At 43.2% G+C, this 26,204-nt stretch overlaps 1 protein-coding gene across 4 annotated transcripts in view; it reads left to right on the top strand.

The window, feature by feature from the left end:
• dcc (DCC netrin 1 receptor) overlaps positions 1-22,706 on the top strand; it is a 1,158,836-nt gene extending 1,136,130 nt beyond the window's left edge. For all 4 annotated transcript variants that reach the window (XM_033033465.1, XM_033033449.1, XM_033033455.1 and 1 more), the window contains 2 exons: positions 18,820-18,959; positions 20,552-22,706. In XM_033033465.1, the coding sequence (XP_032889356.1) occupies positions 18,820-18,959; positions 20,552-20,641 (230 nt within the window). In that variant the 3' untranslated portion in view covers positions 20,642-22,706. The remainder of the gene's footprint in view (positions 1-18,819; positions 18,960-20,551) is intronic.
• Positions 22,707-26,204: the final 3,498 nt, after the last annotated feature.

The following is a 26,204-nucleotide window of genomic DNA, read 5'->3' as shown; positions in this document are numbered from 1 at the left end:
GTTTGCCAGCCAGTTCTCTATCCACATCAATACTGAACCCCCAATGCCGTGTGCTTTAAGTTTGTAAGCTAATTTGTTTGTAATCACCAAGGCATCCACTAAAAACAAGCAGGGAGCCCTATCAAAATTCAGAAGTGTCGTTGGCCGTTATTAAGTTGGTAACTCTCTTGCACTGGAGGAATACAGTCATGGTTCAGAAATTGAACCGGAAATACTGGGCAGATGTTTAAGGTCATGTTGCATTATCAGACAGAGGTTCTTCCCTTTGATGAAACATTAAACTGAGGTTACTCATATTTGTTCCATGAATGGGCTACATATTTACAATGTTCATACATATAAGGGCGGCACAGTGGCACAGCGGTAAAGTTGCTGTCTAGCAGCGCCAGAGACCCAGGTTCAATCCTGTCTATGGGTGCTGTCTGTACGGAGTTTGTACGTTCTCCCTGTGACTGCGTGGATTTTCTCTGGCTGCTCTGGTTTCCTCCCACATTCCAAAGATGTGCAGGTTTTTACGTTAATTGTCTTCTGTAAATTGTACCTGGGACGTAGAATATGACTAGTTTATGGGTAATTGCTGGTCAGTGCAGAGTTGGTGGGACAAAAGACCTGTATTACGGCTGTATCTCTAAACGAAACTTAAGATTTTCTGCTTGCAGAGAAAGCTTTGCCTACTATGTTCTTTCTATTCATGAATACTTTATCTTCTGGGCAGTTAACACACAGATAACAGGATAACAGGAGGAGGATAGAATCCACTGAAGTTAAGTGTATCATTTCAGCACAGGTAATGATTTGATGCACCATGTCAAGTCAAGTTTAGTGTCAGATGCATGAGTACGGTGAGGTACAGGTACAATGAAAATCTTGCTGGCAGCAGCATCACAGCCACTTATACGAAGACAACACAAAATAACGGGATTATTTGTGAATTATAGAGGGTGGTGAATCTGTGGAATTCTTTGCCACAAAAGACCATAGAGGCCAAGTCAGTGGCTATTTTTATGGCAGAGATTGTTAGATTCTTGATTAGTACAGGTGTCAAAGGTTATGAGGAGAAGGCAGGAGAATGGGGTTAGGAGGGAGAGATAGATCAGCCATAATTCAATGGTGGAGTAGACTTGATGGGCCGATTGGCCTAATTCTACTCATATTCCTTATGACATACATAAATCACACATAAACTAAAGGAAAAAATGCAAAGACAGAACATGAATACAGTTAGAAACCAAGTCCATGTGATGCACTTTGTTTGTGTTCCATTGCCAAGATAGGATTAGAATTGTACAGGTCGGTTCAAGAACATGGTGGTTATTAAATGTGAATTAAATAGTAATTTTACTTTGGGCTGACAATATCTGAAAGTTGTGAAAGTCATTGCTCGCCCAAGAGACCACAATGTACAGTTTTATTATTTTATTTTATCAATGCGTGCTGTTCTTCCAACAACACCATGCATTTCACTAAACCTCTCACTCAGTCGTAATCTTTTTAGTCTTTCATCGATCAATATGTCAGGAAGTACGGCTGGACTAAAAAGCACCTGACAACATTGCGAAATTGAGTTTTATTTTTTTGCAAGATAGAAAGATAAAGTCAGAGAGCCATTCACCACCTCATAGAAATTATGAAACTGGGCCTCCGCCTGCTGGAACCAGTTGAGCGGCCGGGTGGTCCAGACGTTGGGCAGCTTAACGGCGACTGCGTCTAGAGCCCGGGCCGGGCTGGCGTGTGAGGGGGCAGGGCTTTCTTGTCCCTCCATCATGACGCTAATGGAGCGTCGGGGTCACCAATGTGGTGCGTGGGTCTCGAAAGGAGGCATGAAGTCCAGAGTTTCGAGAAGCACCTTTATTATATTCCTCCCGGTTGTAGGGAGGACGAAACTAGAGGAAGATGGCACCCAAACCCCAGCCTTTTAAACCCTCCGGCTAAGGGCCGCCTCCGGACTGCACCACTCCTGTGCCGAGGGGTTCGGCAGTATGATGGCACGACCCTTAGGAGCCGCCACAGTATATTAAAAAAACATTTCAGAGGTAGTTGTCTGACCAACCATATCCTTTCTGGTCTTTCACAACATAAACAAAATGTATAGGAATTCATAAACAAAATAAAAATAAACATAAATAAAATGTGAATGTGTACTTTATCTTGTCTCTGCTACATAGCTTCACCCATGAGAGAAACTGAGAAACTGAAAGAATGTTAACTCAGATAAGTTTCACAAGAGAGGTTGCTTATTACTAAGGGGCAATTATTGTTCCTCTGACCACTTTATCTATATTTATATATATTTATCTATATTTCCAAAACATACATATGATATTAATTCATAAAACGTACCTGAAAGTAAATGCTTTAAATGTTTACAAATACACAGGACTAGATGTTAAAAACCCAAAGTGCCAAATATCAACTTACTCTCCCGATGGTGATGGGAGCCTTCTGCACTCACCTATGCTCCTCCGATGTTGAGAAAGGCTAGGCAGACACGTCATTGTGGTTATCAAGTGGGCACCTACTTTCATCAACGTTTCGCTGATTGAACCCACGACGTCTCCAGTAGGCTCAGCGATGCATTCTGGCGTCCCAGAACCACCCCCCTCTGCCTCTGGCTAATCGGTTATTTGGGAGACCAAATGGAGTCTTTCCTCTTCAGCCAGAGCCACCGGCTACTCTGCTATGCCACCCGTGATGTTTCCTTGATGGCCTGGTGTAGGGCTTGTCCGCTGATCCCCAGGTCCTTCATCAGTCTTACGGTTGATGTTGCCATGAATCCTCGACATCCAACTTCTACCGGGCAGATCTTAGCTCTCCAGCCCCGCTATTCTGCCTCCACTGCAAGCTCTGTATATCGCAGTTTCTTTCTTTCGAAGGCTTCCTGCACAGCATCCTCCCAATGGACTGTGAGCTCCACAAAATACACCATGCACTGAGAGTTCGACCAGAGCACAAGATCAGGCCTCACGTTGGTGATGACTATCTCTGATGGAACTGTAAACCTCTGGTCCACATCCACCAGCTTCTGCCAATCCCGGGCTGCCTCCAGCTGTCCAAACCTGGTCCTTGGTGGAATTTTCCATTCCCTTTGTCCCCCCTACTGAACAAAAGCAATTGTCTTAACTGGGTTGGTTGTTCTGGGCGGCAGGTCATTGTTGGTTGTTCTCCTGCTTTCCAGAGTCGCTGCCAGGCTTTTGAGCACTTGACTATGTCTCCAGGTGTACCGTCCTTGGGAGAGGCTTACTTTACACCCAGTGAGGATGTGCCTAAGTGTGGCTGGTGTTGAAAACAGGGGGCATGATGGATCTTCGCCCAGCCATTGGTTGAGATTTTTTGGGCTAGGAAGGACATCATATGTTGCCCGAATGAGGAAACGTATCCTGCTCGCCTCCATCTCCCACATGTCCTTCCAGCTGATCTTCCTCTTTTCCACAAATTAATTGAGTCTCAGTACAAAGGCATTATGGACAGGTATCAAAAAAACGAAGGAGCTGATCGTGGACTTTAGGAGGGCACATCATCCGAGGACGTACACACCATTGAGGATAAATGGGGATCCTGTGGATAGGGTGAGCTGTCTTAAATACCTGGGAGTCCACATCTCTGAGGATATGACATGGACAGCACACGCCTCAGCACTCGTCAGTAAGGCAAGGCAGCGCCTTTACCACCTCAGGCAATTGAGAAAATTCAGAGTGTCTCCAAGGATCCTCCAGTGCTTCTACGCAGCGGCTGTGGAAAGCATCTTGTCCGGAAATATTACCACCTGGTTTGGGAATTGCTCTGCCCAGGACAAGAAGGCTTTGCAGAGAGCAGTGCGTTTGGCTGAACGCACTATGGGAACTTCACTTGCCCCCCTGCAGGAACTATACATCAGGAGGTGCAACTCCAGGGCCAATAAAATCATGGGAGACCCCTTCCACCCCTGCAACGGACTGTTCCAGCTGCTACGTTCGGGCAAACGCCTCCGTTGCCATGCTGTGAGAACGGAGAGGTTGAGAAGGAGTTTCTTCCCAGAGGCCATTCGGACTGTAAACTCCTATCTCACCAGGGACTAACTTTACTGAACGTTTTTCCTTCCAATATTTAATATGTAAATGAATATGTGTGTGTTTATGATTGTGTTTATAGTTTGTTTGGTTGTTTGTTTGTTTGTCTTTTTTGCACAAAGTCCGCGAGCATTGCCACTTTCATTTCACTGCACACCTTGTATGTGTATGTGATGAATAAACTTGACTTGACTTGACAAATCATATTGAAAAGATGCTCCTATAGTGTAGCTGTGTAGAGAGTCCTAACAATTTGATCAGCAGGTGATGGAGAAGCAGTGAAATATGTCAAGTTGTGATGGAGAATAACATGGAAATTGCCATTTCATGCCTTTGTTGCCATTGTCCTGGACAGCATACATTGCTGGTTTATCAGGGTTTTCATTTTAATGCTTTGGTAATTTCAGGGTGGATGTTGAATTGTAGCCTAAAGGGCCTGTCCCACGATACGAGTTCACCCAAGAGCTCTCCCGAGAAAAAAATAAATCAAACTCGTGGTACTTCATCACAAGTATTTTTTTACTCTTGGAGATTTTTCACACTGTTGAAAAAACTTCACGAGTTTCCACGTTTCCCGAGTACCTGCCGTTAGCATTACGAGACATCCATGAGTTCCGACGTACCTGCTACGTACATTCTACGTACTTACCATGAGTTTTGATTTTTTTTTTTAACTCGGGAGAGGCCTTGGGTGAACTCGTATCGTGGGATAGGCCCTTTACAGCACCCGAGACCCAGGTTCAATCCTGACTACTGGTGCTGTCTGTAGGAATGTTACAAAATTTGGAGATTTAAAAAATCAAGCCTGTAATTTATCCCGTCAGATAAAGCATAAAAATAAGTTTAATTTGATACCTAATTCACTTTCATATCTTCAGTATTAAAAAGGTTATGGCCATTTTCATACTCGGAAATTAGCATCTTGTTCCCTATTGCTTTTCCATTGACAACTCAAAAGCTGTGATCAAGGACAGTCAAAAGCCCATAACTTTCTTAAAAATTAAGAGAACGGAATGAAATTTTCAGTTATTATAGATTGAAGCATTCTGAAACAAATATAAAACATCTTACTTGGATGACCTGAAATTAAAGCATATAATTAGTTAGTTACCTAAATGTAGCTAATTACAAAATTGACTGTTGTGACGGAAATAGTCATAAACACCCAGATTGCTTTGAAAATTTTAAAAACGTGATATTCTCAAGATCAGAACTTTAATATTATTGTATTATATGCTGTAAGTCCATACCAGATAGGTAAATAAATTACAATTTCTAGCAATAGACCAAGTGTTTATGGAGAAGATCAGTTGCTAGCTGGTACATTGGCAGATCATAATCAGTAGCATCATCATACTCCTCAGATTGTAACCAATAAGCAACTCTGTACACCTTGTATTTCCTCAACTTTTCAATTTTGGCATTGTAAACTACAAGTTTTTGCTTTTCAAACCACGCATGACATGTCTTTCTGCCCACTACTTTCCCATTAACAATGTCCTGTAGATCATCAGATTTGGAGTAGTCCAGATTTGGATAATCTCTGCGAATACAATACAATACAATACAATTCAATTTATTGTCATTTGGACCCCTTGAGGTCCAAACGAAATGCCGTTTCTGCAGCCATACATTACAAACAAATAGACCCAAGACACAACATAATTTACATAAACATCCATCACATTGCTGTGATGGAAGGCCAAAAAAACTTCTCTCTCCACTGCACTCTCCCCCCCCCAGATGTCAGAGTCAAAGTCAAAGCCCCCGGCGGGCGATGGCGAATTGTCCCGTGGCCATTAAAGCCACGTCGGGTGATGCAAGGTCGCACACCGGGTCTCGGTGTTAGAGCCCCCGGCGCGCGCTCGCAGAGACCCGCCGCCATTCCAAGCCGCGTGGGGCGGTGCTGTAAGGCCCCGCTCCAGGAGCTCTTCAACCCCGCAACTCGGGCGGGAGAAGTCGCCGCTGCGGAAGCCCCGAAAAGCGGTCTCCCTCCAGGGACCCGCGGGCTCCCGGTGTTACTGTCCGCCAAACCCGCAGTTGCAGCCACCGAATCTCCGGGGGTCGGGTCGCAGCAGCATCCACCACAGCTCCACCCGCTCTGGACTCGGCCAGCTCCGCGACGGTGAGGTGAGTAGTCGGCACCAGAGCCCCCGGTCTTCCTGTTGGAGGCCGCTCCTCATTGCAGCCCCAACGACAACGGAGACCCGACAAAGAAAAGGTCGGGTCTCCCGTGCAGGGAGAGATTTAAAAGTTACCCCCAACCCCCCCACACCACCCCCACCCCCCCCACACACATACCCCAACAAAAATAACAAAAACTACATAAAAACATAGACATAAAATAATAAAAACGCAGACGGACTGCAGAGGCCGCTGCAGACGAGAGTCGCGCCGCCTACCGGAATGCTGTCTAAATCAGTCTCTTTTGCTGGGCATTTGGATTGACAATTTTGCATTTCTTCTTCAGAGACATCTGTTTAAAATGTAAAGATGTCAAACAGAAACAAGTTATTATTTGCAGTTTTAGAAAAAAGGTAGAAATTATAAAGTTAAATACTAAATACTAAAACAAATAGTAAATACCCAACAAAAAATTCATATTCATCAGTTTCATCAAATCAATTAAATTCATCTAATCAATTACTAGATCTAAACATCTATCCATTTCTTAAGAAAAAGCAAAATGTTTTAAATAGCCTAAGTATCCATATAACAAATAACAAACGGATCCCATTGACACATATTCAAAATATAACATGTTTTTTAAATCTCACTTTGTCATGAATTTATATGCCAAATGGAAGGAATTTAATGTTTAATTCCCATAAATCAATCCAGAAACATCCACTCTCAAGATAATCAATCTTTGATCAAAATCATTATTCTGTGCACAAAAAATCTGACTAAAACTGTACTCTGGATAGTTAGTGTGAAATTATTGATCATGGATAGACAATAACACAAGATATAGATGATTTAGATGCTCTTATGACATGATTGTCCAAAAAAAAAAGGAATTTAATTATCTTGAGAGTGGATGTTTCTGAAATGTGATCGATTGGAATGATGCAAGACATGGCCGATTCGTAATGGGGGCCTAAATAACATTTTTCGCATCATAAGATAAAAATAAAGGCACACAATAAAGCAAAATAATATGTTAAATAAACAACATACCTTTTATTTTGTCCTGATATTGAGATCCATGATGTTGAAGGCATTGAAGGCGTTTTTAGTCACGTTTAAATTTAATACAGCGACGCAAACTCACAGCTAAATTATTTTTTAAAACCCGCGAACGGAAGCGCGAATGATTTTTCTTCATCAGCTAGCAGCCCGAGGAATTCCCTCTCCGACAATCAATACAAACCTGCATTTTAATTCCGCCCCTCCCACAAAGCCTCCGGAATCGCCCGCACAGGCAGTGGCAGATCTACAGCACCGCTGATGGTAGGTTTTGTAACATCGCTACTGTCTGCATATAGTTTGTATGCTCTTCCTGTGACCACGTGGGTTTTCCCCAGGTGCTATGGTTTCCTCCCACACTTCAAAGATGCATAGGTTTGCAGGTGAATTGACTTTGATGAAATTCTAATTGTCCCTAGTGTGTCGGTACGGACACAGTGGGTTGAAGTGCCTGTTTCTACACTGTATGTCTAAAGTCTAAAGACTTGAAAATTATATAGAAAGCATTCAAAGTGCATCCTGTAGGAGAGAAATTATGTTTAAGGTTATGGATGGGTTACCATTCATGCAGAATGCTTTTAGGTTCATTTTTATCACATGTACTGAGGTACAGTGAAACGTTTTATTTTTCACTGAATCTGGGAGAAGAAGGAATAAGTGAGGTTAAACAGGTTTTTAGTTTGGCTGCTCTTCTGAAGCAGCATGAAATGTAGATGGAGTCAATGGTGCGGAGTCTGGTTTGTGTGAGGGGCTGGGCTACATCCACAACTCTGCAATTTCTCATGGTTTAAGCAGAGATTTTCCTAACTCAAGCAGTGAAGCACCCCATTAGTATGCTATCTATGGTACATCTGTACAAGTCTGGAAGAATCATTGGAGACATGCCCAATTTCCTCAGTCTCCTGAGGAAGTACAAGCATTGGTAAGTCACCTTGGCTATTGCTTCAATACAGTTGGTCCACATTGGATCGTTGATAATATCAATGCTAACGAGCTTGAAATTCTCAACCATTTCCACTTTCTGTTGATTGGGACATGTACTCCACCATGCTTCCTGAAGTCGATAACTAGCTCCTTCGACCTGCTGACATTGAGGCAGACATCATATTACCAAATTCTCTATCTCCTTCCTGTACTCCATCTCATCATCGTTCATGATCCAGTCCACCACAGTGGTGTCATCTACAAACTTGTAGACGGAGTTAGAGTCTAATTTGACCTCACAGTTGTGAGTGGATAGAGAGTATAGTAGGGGACTGAGAATGCATCCTTAGCAATTGGAAGAAAATGACAGACCAATGCAATGAGACATCTGAACTATTAATTCTAGTTTGTGCTCGTTTCATTGATTTTTTGTGAGATATCGTTTTTAAGCATGATCAGAAGGTTATCTTGCATTATCATATATCACAAATGCATGCAAGTCGATGCTACTTGCAGAGGTACTCTAAGTGAAACATCTTAGATTGAAGTTAGAAGTTTTACACTGCATTTTTGTGGGTGTTTTCCTGTAGTCACCATGCTAACTGCATCTAGGGGATGGGAATTTCAAATACTAGTTGGCATTGCATTAAGGTGAGAGGGGCAACGTTTAAAGGTGATGTGTGGGGCAGGTTTTGTATACAGAGGGTGGTGAGTGCCTGGAATGCACTGCCAGGAGTGGTGGTGGCTACAGATAGGATAGCAGCATTTAAGGGGCTTTGGGATAGGCACATAGAAATGGCACGGCAGAGTAGCGGTATTAGCGCCATAGACCCGGGTTTGATCCTGGCTACGGGTGCTGTCGTTAGGTTCTCCCCGTGACCTGCGTGGGTTTTCCCCGAGATCTTCGGTTTCCTCCCTCACTCCAAAGATGTGCAGGTTTGTAGGTTAATTGACTTCTGTAAAAATGTATAAAGTAAAATTGTCCCTAGTGTGTGTAAGGTAGTGTTAATGTACGGGGATCGCTGGTCGGTGCAGACTCGGTGGGCTGAAGGGCCTGTTTCCACGCTGTATCTCTAAGCAAAGCTAAACTAAACTAAATGGCTTGTTCCTGTGCTGTACTGTTCCATGTTCTCTCTTCCACGTTCATTCAATAACTAATTCCATAACTAATGAAGGTCAGGATCCAATACTGCTTACTTACTATGAAGATAGACGCAAAATGCTGCAGTACTAAGTGGGTTAGGCAGCATCTCTGGAGACGTGGAATAGGTGACGATTCGGGTTGAGACCCTTCTTCATACTGCGAATCAGGGGAGCGGGAAACTAGAGATATGAAGAGACACAAAGAACAAATGAATGAAAAGTACGCAAAAGGACAAATCAAAGCCAGCGACGATGATCAAAGAATGGTGAAGTCCACACATTTGGTCCATTGATGGCTGTGGGGAAGGAGATAATCTGTGAAACTAATGAGTGAAATTCAGCAGGACAACTGAAACTAGTAGGATGACTATGATGGGGAAGGGATAGAGAGAGAGGGAATGCAAGGGTTACTTGAAGTTGGAGAATTCAATATTCATACCGCTGGGCTGTAAGCTGCCCGACTCAAAACTTCACCCATTCCTCTTCTCCAAAAATGCTGCCTGACTCGCTGAATTACACCAACATTTTGTGTCTATCTTCGGTGTGAACCAGCATCTGCAGTTCTTTACTACACATCCTGCTTATTTGCTTTGTTACCTACATGTACTGTCACCTTCATTTACACCCTTCTGTGTGGTAAATTCGTACAGCAGTGAAAAACCAATTGAATGCATCACCGTGTGTCAAATCACTCAGTCAAAGCTTGTGTTGATGCATTAAATGTCATGTTGAATGTTGCTGGGTTGAAATAGAACTTAAACAGTCAAGAATATTATCCTCAAAGAAAGATTTAATTGAAAATATGTGGAGCTATTCTTCTTGTACTTTTCATAGCCTTGTAGCCCAGAGAGACGAGCAAAAACTATCATCCTTTTCCCAGCATGAAGGAAATTGATAGAATTTTTCTCTTGAATATAAATGTTCTGTGCTGTTGTATCCTGCTGGACATTTTAGAGAGCCAGTAGCAATAGAAAGCTTTGCAAACTAGTCTGAAAATAATAACAGCATGCCAGACTGGCAGGGTAATAACTTAGACATTGAGATGTACTTTTGCCTCCAAGCTCTGACTTAAGACAGAGAGTTCTTGTTTGAGCTGAGACAGTGGTTGCACCTCTCACCAAAGCAGTTTAAAAATTGACTTAAAGTGCATTTGTTCCAATGGGTGAACACAACCTTCAGAGGACAAATGCTGTTTATTCCACCAAAATTGATTTGGAATCACTTTGTTGACTTTGTTTAGCTCACTGTGTGTATCCCGTGCTTGCTGTTATTTGCTAGGAGCTGGATCTTTGAAGAATCTTCAAGCATTTCTAATGTCCTTGTATTCAGCTGATAATAACTGGACAGGTATTAGCTCAGTTCTAATCCCACGGTACACTGCTTCAACATAGTATAAAACTCAAGGTTTAGTAAATGGGAGATTTTGGCTCACTCAGGGAAGCAGTGCTGTTCTGCTTTCTGCGTAATTCACTAAACGGAGCAGCATGGTAGTGCAGCGGTAGAGTTGCTGCCTTACAGTGCCAGAAACCCGGGCTGGATCCTGACTATGGGCGCTGACTGGACGGAGCTTTGCACATTTGCCCTGTGACCACGTGGGTTTTCCCCAGGTACTCCGGTTTCTGCCCACGCTCCAATGGTGTAAAGGTTTGCAGGTTAATTGGCTTTGGTTAAAAATTGTGATTTGTCCCTAGTGTGTAGTGTATGCTAATATAATGGTGATCACTGGTCAGTCCGGACTCTGTGGGCCGAAGGGCCTGTTTCCGCACTGTATCTCTAAACTAAACAAAAAATATATATAAGCATGTCAGAACATCCCGTATGATGTGGGAACTTTAGGATGCACTCTGTGCCTTGGACAACATGTAGTGGCAGATTTTTCATATCTTTCGAGAAACAAATTCTCTAGCCGCTATTTGGATGCGAATGGATAAGGGGAATATCTTCGATACGCATGCAAGCTTCCTCAGAGACCTTCAGAGCTTCTTCACTCATAAAGCTTCAACACACAGTCTTTTGTTGAATAAATGCTTTATTGTTGATGGTAAACAGCAAGATACATCCAAGTTTCTTCTGACTCGTTACTGCAATCTTCCTTGAATTCCAACTTGCAACTTTAAACATTACAAAACTCCTCGTGTCTCCATAACATTGACATGGGCGAAGGGTTGACCTTCTCCATCGTCTCCCCAAACTAATCTAAAAACTAGACTTCTGCGCAAGCATCTAAGCTGCAAACACGCCCCAAAACACGTCATAAATCCCACCCACAATGTAACGGGCAGTCTAAAATTTAAAGGCACATGCCATCATCAATGACATGCAAAACAGGCCAAATGGCCACTGCACAACATTAGGTGCAGAAAGTGTTGTCATTTGGAGAAGTTCTGGGTTTTGGGAATGAAGCGACACCTGGTGTCTCTGCAGAGCAGTCCTTAGGATGAGGGTTTCATAAATAACATGTGACAGCCCGCAACATAAGAAGGCAGTCAGAGAGGTATTGGGTGATTGATTTAGACCTGAAAAGGTAGCCAGGAAATTAGCAAAACCCCTTGAATGCGAGCCATTAGTTTGGTCTGCCGCTATTAACCCCCCCACCTATATCCACCTATCACTTTTTTTCACCTTTCAACTCCCTGAAGAGGGTCCTGACCCAAAACACCTGACCCCTTGAATTCATCCAGTGCTTTGTGTTGTGGTTTTGGTTCTAAATACTGACAGGAGAGAGAGTGCCCCTGGGGGGTGCAGACAGAGACAAGACCAAGGCATTGATGCTTCAGACACACAGTGAGAGGGTAGAAAGGATAGGAGAGCTGTAGTTATGTAGATCCAATTAGTGCCATTTCTGTTGTTGAAGAAATTGCACCAATATTGGATGTTGCTTCCTTGGTGCCTGGGTCAAGTAAGTCACTGAATGACAATAAAGCATTTGGGGGAGAGGTGGGGGGGGGGGGCAGTAGGTGGGTGGGGGGAGGTCCAAGCCAGACGTTTTGGTCCTTATCATTTTTTTTAGCTTCACACCACAGAAGCAGTCCCTTCGGCCTAATTCATCCCTGCTGATCAAGTTGCTTAGCTGAGCGAGTCTGCCCTGCCCACCATTGGCCCTCTAGACCTTTCCTATCCATTTACCTGTCCAAATATATTTTTAAATGTTGTTATTGTACCCATCTCAACTAGCTCTTCTTGCAGCTCGTTCCATGTACCCAACACCCTTTGAGTTAAAATGTTGCCCCTCATGTCCCCTTTAATAATCGAATCCCTCTCATCATAAACCTATGCTCCGTGGTTTTAGAGTCCTGTACCCTGATCATTCACCTCATCCCTGGCCCTGATGATTTTATATGCCTCTGGAAGATAACTCTGCAGCATCCTGCACTCTCAGAAATAAAAAATAAACCCGACTTATCAAGTCCCTGCTTATTTTGTTTTAGTCTTTTTATAGTAACCTGGGGATCACTGACAAGCAAACATTTATTGACAAATCCTAATTAACTTGGGGAAAATGGTGGTGAGCCATTGCAGTTCTTCTGCAGAAGATGCACACACGGTGCTGTGGGGCAGTTAGACAGAATATCAGTGGGAGAGCGATTAGGTGGTGATGATCATAATTGGTGATGATCTAAATGGTGACCGACTAGGAAAAGGGGAGATGCAGCGAGACCTGGGTGTCATGGTACACCAGTCATTGAAAGTGGGCATGCAGGTGCAGCAGGCAGTGAAGAAAGCGAATGGTATGTTAGCTTTCATAGCAAAAGGATTTGAGTATAGGAGCAGGGAGGTTCTACTGCAGTTGTACAGGGTCTTGGTGAGACCACACCTGGAGTATTGCGTACAGTTTTGGTCTCCAAATCTGAGGAAGGACATTATTGCCATAGAGGGAGTGCAGAGAAGGTTCACCAGACTGATTCCTGGGATGTCAGGACTGTCTTATGAAGAAAGACTGGATAGACTTGGTTTATACTCTCTAGAATTTAGGAGATTGAGAGGGGATCTTATAGAAACTTACAAAATTCTTAAGGGGTTGGACAGGTTAGATGCAGGAAGATTGCTCCCGATGTTGGGGAAGTCCAGGACAAGGGGTCACAGCTTAAGGATAAGGGGGAAATCCTTTAAAACCGAGATGAGAAGAACTTTTTTCACACAGAGAGTGGTGAATCTCTGGAACTCCCTGCCACAGAGGGTAGTCGAGGCCAGTTCATTGGCTATATTTAAGAGGGAGTTAGATGTGGCCCTTGTGGCTAAGGGGATCAGAGGGTATGGAGAGAAGGCAGGTACGGGATACTGAGTTGGATGATCAGCCATGATCATATTGAATGGCGGTGCAGGCTCGAAGGGCCGAATGGCCTACTCCTGCACCTAATTTCTATGTTTCTATAATTCAGTTAAATTGGCATACTCTGAGCAGGGATCTAAATAACTATCTTATTTCTGTCTTCACAAAAGAGTGCGGTAATGCCAATATTGCAACTGATTGCTGTTAACAGATGTCACAATGCTATTGAAAGTGTAAAGTATTGGATGGGATAAATAGAGCAAAAGAGAATGTAGTAAAGAGCCTGAACCACTTGGGCAACTTTTTAGGTGAGTACAGGAGACTCTGCGCTCGCCTCATGATCGCCACATGGTCGCCACATGTTCGTTGGTGGTCTTTGGTGAGTCTCCTTCATGGTCGCGAGGAGTTCCCGCATTCTGGGAACTAGTCGCGGCCTCAGTATGGTCGCCGCAAATTTTGCAACATGTTGAAAATTTTCCTGCGACCAAATATTGGTCGCCATGGAGAAAATCGATAATCCTGTAGTCGAAGGCGCAGTTGTAGTGGGGTCGCCATGTAGTTGTAGGTAGTCGAGGTAGTCGTAGGTAGTTTTAGTTAATCGCCTTTGCTGACTGGGCATTTTCATTGGCTCATTGGAGGAAAAAAACATAAGCACGAGTTTTCAGAACCAAGGATAACCGACCGGTAATGTTAAATGTCCACCGGACTTCACAGCTGTGTATCTCTGGCTTATTAAAAGTTGTCTGGCTTCTTAAAAGTGTCTCCACTCCTTTTCTCCCCCTCCCATCTTCCCCCTTCTCCCCTCCGCCCTCTTTTAAAGGACTTACCGTGCACTGTGCTAGCCGTCTTAACCTTCCTGTTCATCGCGGTGTGTGTCTGTATCGCCTTGGCTTTGCACCGTGTGAATTTCAGACAGCGCTCCCCCGCTTTCCCTGGCCCCCGCCTTTGCGATGTGTTTGTATGTGTGTGTGTGTGTGTTCCACTCAGACAGTCGCCGTTTCAGTTCCCAGTTTTTCAGGCGAGTGCCGCGAACTTGACAGTCGCCGGCAGTCCGCTGAAAAATCGCCTAAGTGGGACAGGCTCTTGAAGATTCCCGCTTATTTTAAAGTGCAGAAAGCACCTGATGCAGATATAATGTAACCCAGGGTAATAAGAAAATGCAAGTGCAGAAACACAGGGAGATGAGGGGTGATCTTACAGAGGTGTACAAAATCATGTGAGAAACATCAGGAAGCTTCACAGTTTCTTGCCCAGAGTAAGGGAATCGGCAACCAGACGTGGGTCTAAAGCGAGGGAGGAAAGATTTCATAGGAACCTGAGGGGTTACTTTTTCATGCAAGGGGTGGCGGTGTATGGAATGAGCTGCCGGAGGAGTTAGTTGAGGCAGGTTAATAGAACGCTTAAGAAACATTTAGACAGATACATGGATAGGGCAGGTTTAGAGGGATATGGGCCAAACATGGGCAGGTGGGACTAGTGTAGATGGGACATGTTGAACGGTGTGGACAAGTTGGGCCGAAGGGCCTGTTTCCATACTGCAAGACTCTATGACTCTATAACTGCAGAAGCTCTGGCTATAAGAATGTTGCTGGAAGCATAGCTAACATTGTAAAATTGCCTAAAAAGAGAGGAAGAAATAAAACTGATAAAATTAAAAATTAAAAATAACTGCAGGTGCAGGGAGTCTAAAATATAAACAATACTAGCGTCGGACAAGTCGTAAACTGTGTTGACTACTTTTCCGAGGTAGTGGAAATACACAGCGAGTCAGGTTGCATCTGTGGGTGGAGAAACAAAGCTAGCAATTCAAGACTCTTCATCAAAGCTGGGAAGGAGATGAAAGAAACTTGCTAAGTATAAAGGTGGGCGGCGAGAGCGTTATCTCTGGTTGGGTAATACCGGGGAAATTATGGAGATAAGCTGATAAGAAGGATATCTGGCCAGTGAGTGAAAGGGAGCAGCTAGAGAATGACAAATGCAGAGCAGTAAAAGAGGCTCAGCTGGTCAGGGTGGGCACGTCCTCCATTCCCAGATGAAATGAAAGAAAAAAAGGGGAATCCCTGCATTCTTTCCACAGGAGTGACCCAGGGCTTTCTGTTGCCTGGTACTTTAATTCTCCATCACACTCTCACTCTGAACCATTGCTCTGTGAAGAAATTGCAGAAAGGTGTAGTTGTGTAGCCCAGTCCATCATACAGACCAAGCCCGTACCATTGACTCCATCGCTACTTCATGCTGCCTCGGAAAAGCAGTCAACATAATCAAAGACATCCCACCTCAGTCATTCCTTCTTCTCCGTACTCTCATCCAGCAGAAGGTTCAGAAGCTTGTATGCACGCACCATCAGGAACAGCTTCTTCTCATCCATTATCAGTTTTGTGAATGGTCCTTTCATAAGCAAGGGATCTGTCTCATTCCCCTCTATCACATGGTGAACATTGGACTTTGTCTATGGAACCTGTGTACCGCAATGCTGAGAACTAGATTCTATATCCTACAACTTGCCGAGCCCACGCCGACCTGCGATCAACCGTACTCTCATTCTATCCTAAACACTAGGAACAATTTTACAGAGGCCAATTGAACTACAAACCTGCACTGGAGTGTGGGAGAAACAGGAGCACCTGGAAAAAAAACCACGAGGTCACAGCAAAAACCTGCAAACTCCACATAGTCAGCACCTACAGTCAAGATCTGGTGCTGTGCGGAAGCAACTCTATCACTGAGACACTGTATCACAACCATTCTTACATATACTTTCAGCAAGTGTTAAAAGAAAAGGGAAACTTTTAAAAGAGTGGAAGTTTGTGCAAGGGTTTGCCCCGCCTGTTGTTGTTGTTCTTCATTGGATTTGGACAGATCATGAGGCTTTCCAAAAGCAGAGTACTCGACTGTACTGCACTGGAAGGTCTGTTTCAATTAATTGTGCTGATGTCTCCAAAGAGCAATTTCAACTTATTATTAAGACACAGTTGATGCTGTTTCTGTGTCTTTAGGTAGGGAGCTTGAAAAACTGGGTGAGAGAGTGTGTGCATGAACTATTATTTTGCTCTCCAGTGCTGCGAGGTTATTGCTGAACTCCTGAAATCACACAGAATGAACAAAGATCAGCATAATGGCGCCAACACCTTTAAATGCAACATATTTGGACAGTCTTGAGTAAATACAATGTTCTGGTTATTGCGTTTGTGCTTGCAGGGAAACAGATACAGGTCCACCACTGATTTTCTGGCACTCTTGGTTCCAGAGCCTTGCCAGAATATCTGTTTTGCCAGATCAATACAGGTCATAACCTCGGAGAGGAGTAAAACGGCACCAAAACAGTCCACCTAGGCTGCTGGGGGGGTTGGCAAATTGTGGGTTGTGGGTTCAGCCCACGTCGGAAGGCTACTGGAAAGGATCCGCCTGCTCCAGCCAGGCCGCAACACCAGAGCCCTGGCCGCAGAGAGAACCATTGACCAGAAGTCTGACCATGGAAATCCCAATGACGTTTAGATTGGCCGCCTCACCCAGCCTAGGCGCCACATTTTTGGGTGGGAATTCCAAGGGGAATTTTAAATGTACTCTCATAATTTTGTCTGAATTGAAGGAGGACCATTAGTTGCTGGAAATTCAGTGGTGGACCTGTAAATATAATTGGATAAACTAGGATAGTGGCTTGTTGGTACATCTTTCTCACTTCCATCAAAGCCCTATAAACAAGAATGGCTATGATGGATTATGGCAAAGAAAGTTTTATGACGTCGGACCTCACTTTTAGTTCAAATATGTTCCGATTGACACTATGCTGTCCTGTCATGAAAGCACAAAATTGGCTTGAAGTGATCGTTAAGGTAAAGACTACATACAAGTTTGTGCCCAATCTGCACCTTATCCTGTGTGACAGAAAATTGTAGTGTATCGTAAAACACTTTGAGGATATAATGTGTCAAAACAGTCAATTGAAGTTCGAACTTGAATGCATGCTCACTAAGAACGTCTAGACAGCAGTAAAAAAAAAACTATTATTTTGTGAAGATTTGACAAAGGGACGGCAGTAAATAAAAGTGATGATTGTAAGTAACTAGATTGATGACTTAAATTGTCACAACAGTTTTTAGGCTGCTGCAAGTCATGCTGAAATGCTCTGGTTGTCCCTTATGCCTTATCCCTTATCACGTATCTATACACTGTAATTGGCTCAATTGTAATCACATATTGTCTTTCCACTGACTGGTAAGCACGCAAAACATTTTTTTAAAATCTTTTTACTGTATCTCGGTACACGTGACAATAAACTAAACTGAACTAGTTGGGATATCCCAGAGCTGCAAACTATCTATCTCCTGGAGTAACATCTTCTCTTCATCGTGCACCAAGCATACAATTGTTCCTGCACCCAGGGGTGTGCAGTCTAGGTGGTGCGACCAACGTTGCAGCGGTCTCTGCAGTCCGTCTGTCTTTTTTTTTTAAATTATCCCGTTGAATGTATAGTTTTGTTGTGGTTTTTATATTGTACTCAGCTGTGTATATGTGGGGGACGGTGGGAGGGGAGGGGGAAACTTTTAAATCTCTTCCCTGTATGGGTGACCCGACCTTTTCTCTGTCGGGTCTCCGTTGTCGTTGGGGCCTAGCACCGTGGAGCGGCCTCCAACCGGAACGACCTGGGGGCTCCAGTCACGGAGCCGGCGGAGCTGCGGACTTACCATAGTGGGGCTGGCCGGCTTCGGAGCGCCGAGCGCTGTGGTGGCTCGCTGCTGCGGCCCGACTCCGGCGCTCGGAGGCTCCAGCTGCAGGTCCGGTGGACGATGACATCGGGAGCTCACGGGTCCCTGGTGGAAGACCGCTTTTCGGAGCTGTCGCAACGGCAACTTCTCCCGCCCGAGATGCGGGGTTGAAGATGACCTGGAGTGAGGCCTTACATCGCCCGGCGCGGCTTTAATAGCCATGGGACTTGGCATCGCCTGCCGGGGGCTCCAACATTAAGACCCGGAGCAGGGCCTTACATCGCCCGGCGTGGCCTTAGTGGCCGCGGGGCTTGCCATCGCCCTGCCGGAGGCTTCAACATCGGGAGAAGAAATGGAACACAGGGGAGAGACAAGACTTTGCCTTCCATCACAGTGAGAAGGAGATTCACTGTGATGGATGTTTGTGTAAATTGTGTTGGTGTGTGTCTTGGTTCTTTTCTTGTTGTATGACTTCAACCGCCGACACTCTGGAGAAGAAATGTCATCTGATTCTGGATTTTTTTGCGGGTTTTCTTCACAGGTTCCAATCTCTCGTTGAGTCACGGTAAAACGGCTTCCCTGGGATTGGCCGGGAAAGCGAGATCTCCACTGCTTCCTGTTTCTGTTCCGACAGCCCCAGAAGTCACCGAGGAGAGCCACAGGACAGAGGAGCAATCTAATGTAAGGTCAATAGAATTAGTCACATTTTAAAAAGGAAAACTGCTGATGCTGGAGGAACAAAATCTGACTGTTATGTAACGTACTGACAGTATTTTTCCCTTCAGGAAGATTGGTGCTGGTTGAAGTTAGTAGACTGGTAGATGGATTACATTTCTCTGCTGCTGTTAATACAGAGAAAACAATTTAGTGTTAAGGGTGAGCAAGAATCATGTATGTGCAGTTTACGGCTGCAAATTAATTTAGCGGACAAAATATCAAAAATTGAATGCCTGCTGCTGCTTCAATCACATTTTAAACTTGCGTAATATTTAAAGTCCACTTACTAACCTAGCCTGTGCATCCTCTCCTTGGCAACTTTCATTGCAGGGTTACCTGGGTTTGACTCAGGATTAGCTTAGAACAGCACAAAGCATTCAGCATTAGCCAGTGGGCTCCATGTTACATTATTTTAGATCTGTCTTGGGTATGGCACTCCCTGCAGTTATTGCTTCTCCTCACTGGCCCTGTATTTGTGTGGCTTGCCATTTTAGGGGCCAGATAAGACTCAGTCACATTGACATCATACATTTAGGTCAAACAAGGTACTTACAGCAGATTTCCTTCCTTAAAGGGCGCTGGTGAACTAGATTTTTTCTGTTAATCTTTAACTTTAAAATTACTGCTGGTGCTATTAACATTTAAATAAATTTAAATTCCACAATATTGTGGCAGGATTTGAACTCACAGCTGTGGATCAAATTTGTGGAAATCTCTGCCACAGAGGGCAGTGGAGGCCAATTCACTAGATGTATTTAAAAGAGAGTTAGATAGAGCTCTAGGGGCAGAATCAAGGGATATGGGGAGAAGACAGGAACGGGGTTCTGATTGTGGACAATCAGCCATGATCACAATGAATGGTGGTGCTGGCTCGAAGGGCCAAATGACCTCCTCCTGCATCTATTTTCTGTGTTTCTAATATTGTGGGCTTCTGTCCAGTAATTTAAGCATCATGCTGTCATATCCCTTCACAGATTAATAGTTTACATATAAAGGTAAATCAGAGGTACATAAAAAACTATTTTAAAAGCACCGTACACTAAATCATTTCATCCCGCTACATTGTCATTTGAATTCAAAACTGAGCTAAACTCTAAAGGTGATAAGTTAGTCACAGTTTATATTAAACCAAAGTGCTGAAAATGTTAAGCATTTGTGGGCAGCATGGGTAGAGCTGCTGCTTCACAGTGCCAGAGACCCGGGTTCGATCCCGACTCTGGGTGCTGTCTGTGTGGAGTTTGTGCGTTCTCCCGGTGACCGCGCGGGTGTGCTCCGGTTTCCTCCCACATCCCAAAGACGTGCAGGTTTGTAGGTTAATTGGCTTCTGCAATTTGCCCATAATGTGTGGGATGCAAAAGCGGGATGACGTAGAACAGGTGTACGGGGTGATTAACTGGTCAGCGTGGACTTGGTGGGCCGAAGGGCCTGTTTCCACGCTATATCTCTAAACTAAACTATCTCTCTCAACTAAACATTTAAGTCATACTGTTTTGTATTTTCCATACTTCAAAATGTCTGCATGGTATAAAACATGGTTGTCGTGTTTCTTCATTCAGGTGTATGAGCAGGATGACTTGAGTGAGCAAATGGCCAGTCTGGAGGGCTTAATGAAGCAGTTGAATGCCATCACAGGCTCAGCATTCTAACCACCATCACTACCTGCTAGAGACATATCAACCAGGAGCCAGGCAGCATGCCAGTATTTATGTACTGACCTTGGCACACCCTGTGTGCCCTCTTCAGCAACTTTCAGTTCAAACAAGGAAATGCCTCGAAGGGACATTGTTCATGTTGACTACCATTCCATTGCTCACCTGTATATACCATACCATCTTAGCGACACACACTGGAATTCTGTTAATGCCCGGCTCAGTATATTTCACTTACAATTTACCTGGGCAGCTCGAGCAGAGAGATTGCCCAGCTTAGCCCAGGAAAGGGAGGTGGGGTTGTGGGATGTGGAGTGCAAGTGGGATGGGTATTGTTATGGCGGTGAAATAGAGTTGGTGAGAATGTACTCCTTCCACAGGCGTCCACCATAATACAAGTTTAGAATAGTCTGAGAATACCGTCCCAAAACTAAGAGGTTGGTTGAGAAAGTAGGGGAACTTTTCAGATTTTAGCCAGTGTTTTAATACTCACTAGATTGCTAGGCACATAGTAAATAAAGAAAAGAGAAATGGAGCAATTTGATACCGGCAAATAGGTATTGATTATTTGAAAAGAATGTAGACTACAGGCAGGATGCCAGCATGAGGCAATAATTCAAAGTGTGTCGGCTTTCATTTAAAAGGGGCCTCCAGGCTAAGAAAGTTTGTTAACTGCAGAATCAACATTTCCTCTCTGCTTTGGTGTGTGTTCACCACTACTGTCCCCTTTCCCACCTTCATTAACATATTGGTGATCTGCTGCATTTGACTCAATTGAAGGTGATGACATCAAATTTCAGAAGTGCAGCACTATACCCTGTATAGGGATGCTGCAAATTTGCACATTTCGATTCATCAATCTGAGGACAGATGTCTCCCTCCTCTAGCTCTTGATGTATCAACTGCTTAAATGGCAATTTTACTTCCCCATTTGAAGTGCAAAAATATAGCCATCCAAGTTTTGAGATTTTGTTTGCTGTATCTAGTTGCATACTAACAAGCTACGCTCTGAGGTTTATTTATTTATTGTGGGAACATATAGGTTAAAGATTACAGCAGATTCATAGAACATCTAGTCACTTTGCAGCCTGTTATATTTCCTCTTGGAGGCAAAATTACTAAAGATTGTTATATTTTGCTCACCTTTGATACGAGCAAAATAACAGCCAAACATATAATGTTCTAATATTATCAGCCCATAAATGGTTCAGATACAAAACAATTGCAGATGCTTGAAATCTAAAGGAAAGGAGAAAATATTGGTACTCAGCAGGTTAGTCAGCATGTTTGGGGAGAGAAAAAAATAGTTCAAATGAAAGGTCTTTAATTTCATTAACATTTCTAGAATTTTCCATCTTTTTATTTGTAAATCATATATCAATTGCGATAAAATAAGCCTCTTACATTGTTGGGCAATTAATTATATTACCCCATCCCTTATCAAAACACAATTTTCATGTTCTCTTGAGTTTCATTTGAAATCATAACTTTATAAGAATTTTTTTTTAAGGAAGTACACAAAATACATTTTTGTCTATCAAATAGGAACTCTTATGAGAGTTTGAGTTCCTTCTGGTAACCAGACATTAGGGGAGAAAATCATTTTTGTTTCATACATTTTTTGAGGCATTGATTCTGATTCTTTGTATAAATTTTACAATGGTACATCGTGCAGTGGCTACTTTCCCTTCCAATTAATATGGCCCCATAAGAATATATAAATTTAGGACATATAATTGCACGTTTTGGGAACCTTCTCAGATAATTGCCAAAAAGAGAGCAACCTGAGACTGTGATATTTAACATTATCTTCATTAAGCTGTGATCCTGTAATTGAAGAGATATTTGAAGCACAGTCTACCCACGTTATTACGGATTTTGGGCGTAGTGGACCCATAGTGGTCCCACAGTAATCAGACACCACTGTCTCTTTAAAAACACAGGGCTAGTTGCACTGCAGGAGGTCAAAATTGACAAGCAATTGCTTTGATCAGCACTTGTGCAATGAGACTCTATTGAGCAATGTAACAGACAACCTTTAGTATTTTCAGCTTGCAGTAACGGAAATACATTATTAGTTGTTAAACATAACTTTGTATTTGAAAAAAACTTGTTTCAAGGCAAGGTTGGAGCAAATCCCTTATAGCAGACAATCGCCAATAACGGACACCATTCCCTCCCACCCACCTCAGTCTACATATATCTGTAATTTCCTGTAGCACAAAACCTGATAATTTTATCCTTGAAGTTAGATCAGTCTCTGCTCATTCTTGCTAAGGTAAAGTCAATTGTAATTGGACGCAAAAATGTCATTGTCCTACCTGGGACATATGACAATAAAACACTCTTGAATATTACAATTGCTGCCCCCTTTCAGAACCTCAATCTCCATGTTCTTCCCTATATTCTTTTCTGCAATTGGAAGAGAGGTGCAGTGATTAGCAATTGAGTTATTTGCTGAGAGCTGTGAGTAGTTGCTGGAATCAGTTACATCTGTCAGGAGTTTGATGGAAGCTGTTTGATGGTGAGTGAGATGTGAGACAGGTGTGAGCTCTAAAGAACATGCCCTTCAAACCTAGTATTGGCCACATCGCTATTTTGTAAACCAAACCCTACCCTTCCGTGAAATTCCCATCAAAATGAGAGAGCACATTGATGGAAACTAATGAGCTTGTTCCGCAGGAACGAGGAGGGGTTGCTGGTTACAGCTAAGCACCTGTATGGTTCAAGATAGGCGATGTGTTGGTGCCAGGATGCGAAAGACAATGTGCGTGTGGGGCAGCAATGGTAAGGAGATTTGAGATGTGGAGCGTATCAGTATGAGCAGGAAGAGTTAGACTATAGTTTCCAGCAGTGAATAAAGAATGCTTGTTATTTGAGAAAGAAAAGCAGGAGAATAATCTGGCTCAATAAGCTCAGGGTTGAGCAAGGAGGCATTCTAACTCAGCACCCTGGGCAGGTCATTAAAAGTTTGCCTCCACGTCAACCTGGTCCATGGAGTGTTGCTTCCCACTGAACCTGGTGAGAAGTTGCATTCAACCAATGCAGATATCCCCCTTAAGAAATGCTGCTCTTAAGTTATTGACTTAGCTGGCTGGACAGGCTGTCTTTAAATAATACAGCTGAAGCTGAGAATCTAATACCATTGAGAGAGTTCTGATTAATTTTACTTACAATTACCATCTACACAAAGACTTGTGCAGAGCCTCCATATTCCCTATGAAAGGGTTCCACACACTCATTTTATTTTACCCCCAAAAGTTTGAAATCTGAATCATTATTGATAAATCCATGGAGTATCCCGATACTCTATAGCTAATGTGCCTCTATAGCTAATTAGATTAGTAAACAATTTTCAAACCACACCAGGAGAAGCCCAAGTGTATTTATTATCATCCAAGTGAAATTTAGATCTAATCATCCGGACCATGTGCTGGTGGATTTATAGCTTTGCAATATTTTTTATTATAATGAGGCACAGGCTATTATTTGGGGATTGGAAAATAGGATGTAGACATTAAATTTTCATAATCACTTTCAATTATTCGTGTCAAGTAATTTTCCCAATGCTGAAACTGACTTGGCCAAAATATGTCACTGAATATAATGCTTCTTATGCAGTTGGATTTAAATAAATAAGAAAGTCTCTGAGGTGCAGTCGGATGGAGTTGAACAGTTGCAATGCAAAAAATATTGAATATTGCAGACTTTGGGAAAGTGCGAGTTTGTAGGATACAACTTTAATGTCATTAAGCAGAAAATGTTCACCCTGCTATTGGAAGGATGTTGTTGAGCTGCAAGTGCGGGGAAGATTCCCGAGGATGTTGCTAGGACTCAAGGCCCTGAGCTACAGGGAGAGGTTGGACAGGCTAGGACTCTTTTCTTTGAAGTGTAGGAGGTCGAGGAATGAGCTTGTAGAGGTGTATAAACTCATCTGGGGAATAGATGGAGTGAATGCACTAAGAATTCTATTCTGAGCAGGGGAATCAAGAACCACAGGATATAGGTTTAAAATGAGAGGGGGAAGATTTAATAGGAACCTGAGAGGCACATAGAGGATAGTTGGAATATGGAACGAGCTGCCAGACAAAGTAGTTGAGGCAGGTACTATAACATGATTTAAAATACATTTGGACAGGTACATTGATAGGAAACGTTTAGAGGGATATGGGCCAAACACAGGCAAACGGGACTAGCTTAGATGGAGCATCCTGGTCAGCATAGGCAAGCTGGGCCGAAATGCCTATTTTCTTACCATATGACTCTTTGACTGTAAAATGTGCAGTCTATTAGTCTGTCATTACAGTTGGACAATTTGGAATTGATAAATAATGGGCTTGGTTTTTTGTTCAATTTTTATAATTATAATGTGATATTTGTAGATGGCCAGACAACATACAAAAGGCGGGAGACCAGGCACGGATCTGTGATGGCCGACAGGACAACTCAGGGTCAATAGCATACACAATATTAAATGCACTATAACACACAGACATGAGTTGGAAAACTTACTCGTAGAGGGAATTTTGAGGTAATGAAATGCTGTGGCTCTGATTGTTTCAGTGAATGGTTTGCCATCTATCCTGCCTCCATTAAGACTGACCTTACATACATCTGCTTGACCATTATCACTTGACAGTTTATTTTTTGCTTCTCATACAATTTTTATTGTGTGGCATACTCACGGGAAATGTATTCTATAAAGGCTTTGCCTTTAACCTTTGAAACAAGTCCAATTCATGTACATCTCCATTTCTGTCTCTCTGTGCATCTATCTCTTTCTCTTTCTCTCTGAACACCTCCCCCTGTTACTCTTTCGCTGTCTCTGTCTTTCTCTCCTGAACCACACTCTGTTTTTCCTCCTTTCTCCTGTAACCTTTTCTCTGTATCTCTCTCTTTTTCTCTGCATCCCTTTCTACCATACATTTTTCTTTCCTGCACTTCCCGATCAGAAGTAAACTGGGATTAGAGGGAACCTAAAGATGATCTGAACCATATCCATCTCGTCAAACCAAGTTATGCCTACTGTCATATGCACGTATGGTGAGGTACAAGCACAATGTAAATCTTGCTTGCAGCAGAATCACAGGCACATATACTCAGACAACCCACAAAATCATAAATAATGTATAAAGAAGACAGTGAGAAGAGCAAGCCTTTAGTGTAAAACACAGTTAGAAAACAAGTGTAGCATAGTACAAGAAGTAGACACAACAAGCTGGAGTAACTCAGCTGGTCAGACAGCATCGCTGGAGAAAAAGAATGGGTGACGTTTCATGTCAGGACCCTTCATCAGACGGTGGTCCATAGTGTTTTGAAGTAAGAGTAGGATTATGGTTGTGCAGGTCAGTTCAAGAACCCGATGGTTATCAGAACATAACTGTTCCTGAACCGCATGAGGTGGGACTTCAGGCTTCTCCACCTCCTGCCTGATGATAGTAGGGAGAAGAGAGCATAGTCCAAATGGTGGGAGTCTTTGTTGATAAATGCCACCTTCTTGATGCAGCACCTGATGTAGATGTTGTCACTAGTGGGGAGGGCGGTATCCATGATGGATTGG

The sequence above is a fragment of the Amblyraja radiata genome, chromosome 1, assembly GCF_010909765.2.
Source record: "Amblyraja radiata isolate CabotCenter1 chromosome 1, sAmbRad1.1.pri, whole genome shotgun sequence".
Classification (NCBI taxonomy): domain Eukaryota; kingdom Metazoa; phylum Chordata; class Chondrichthyes; order Rajiformes; family Rajidae; genus Amblyraja; species Amblyraja radiata.
This window is presented reverse-complemented; position numbering and strand designations above follow the sequence as displayed.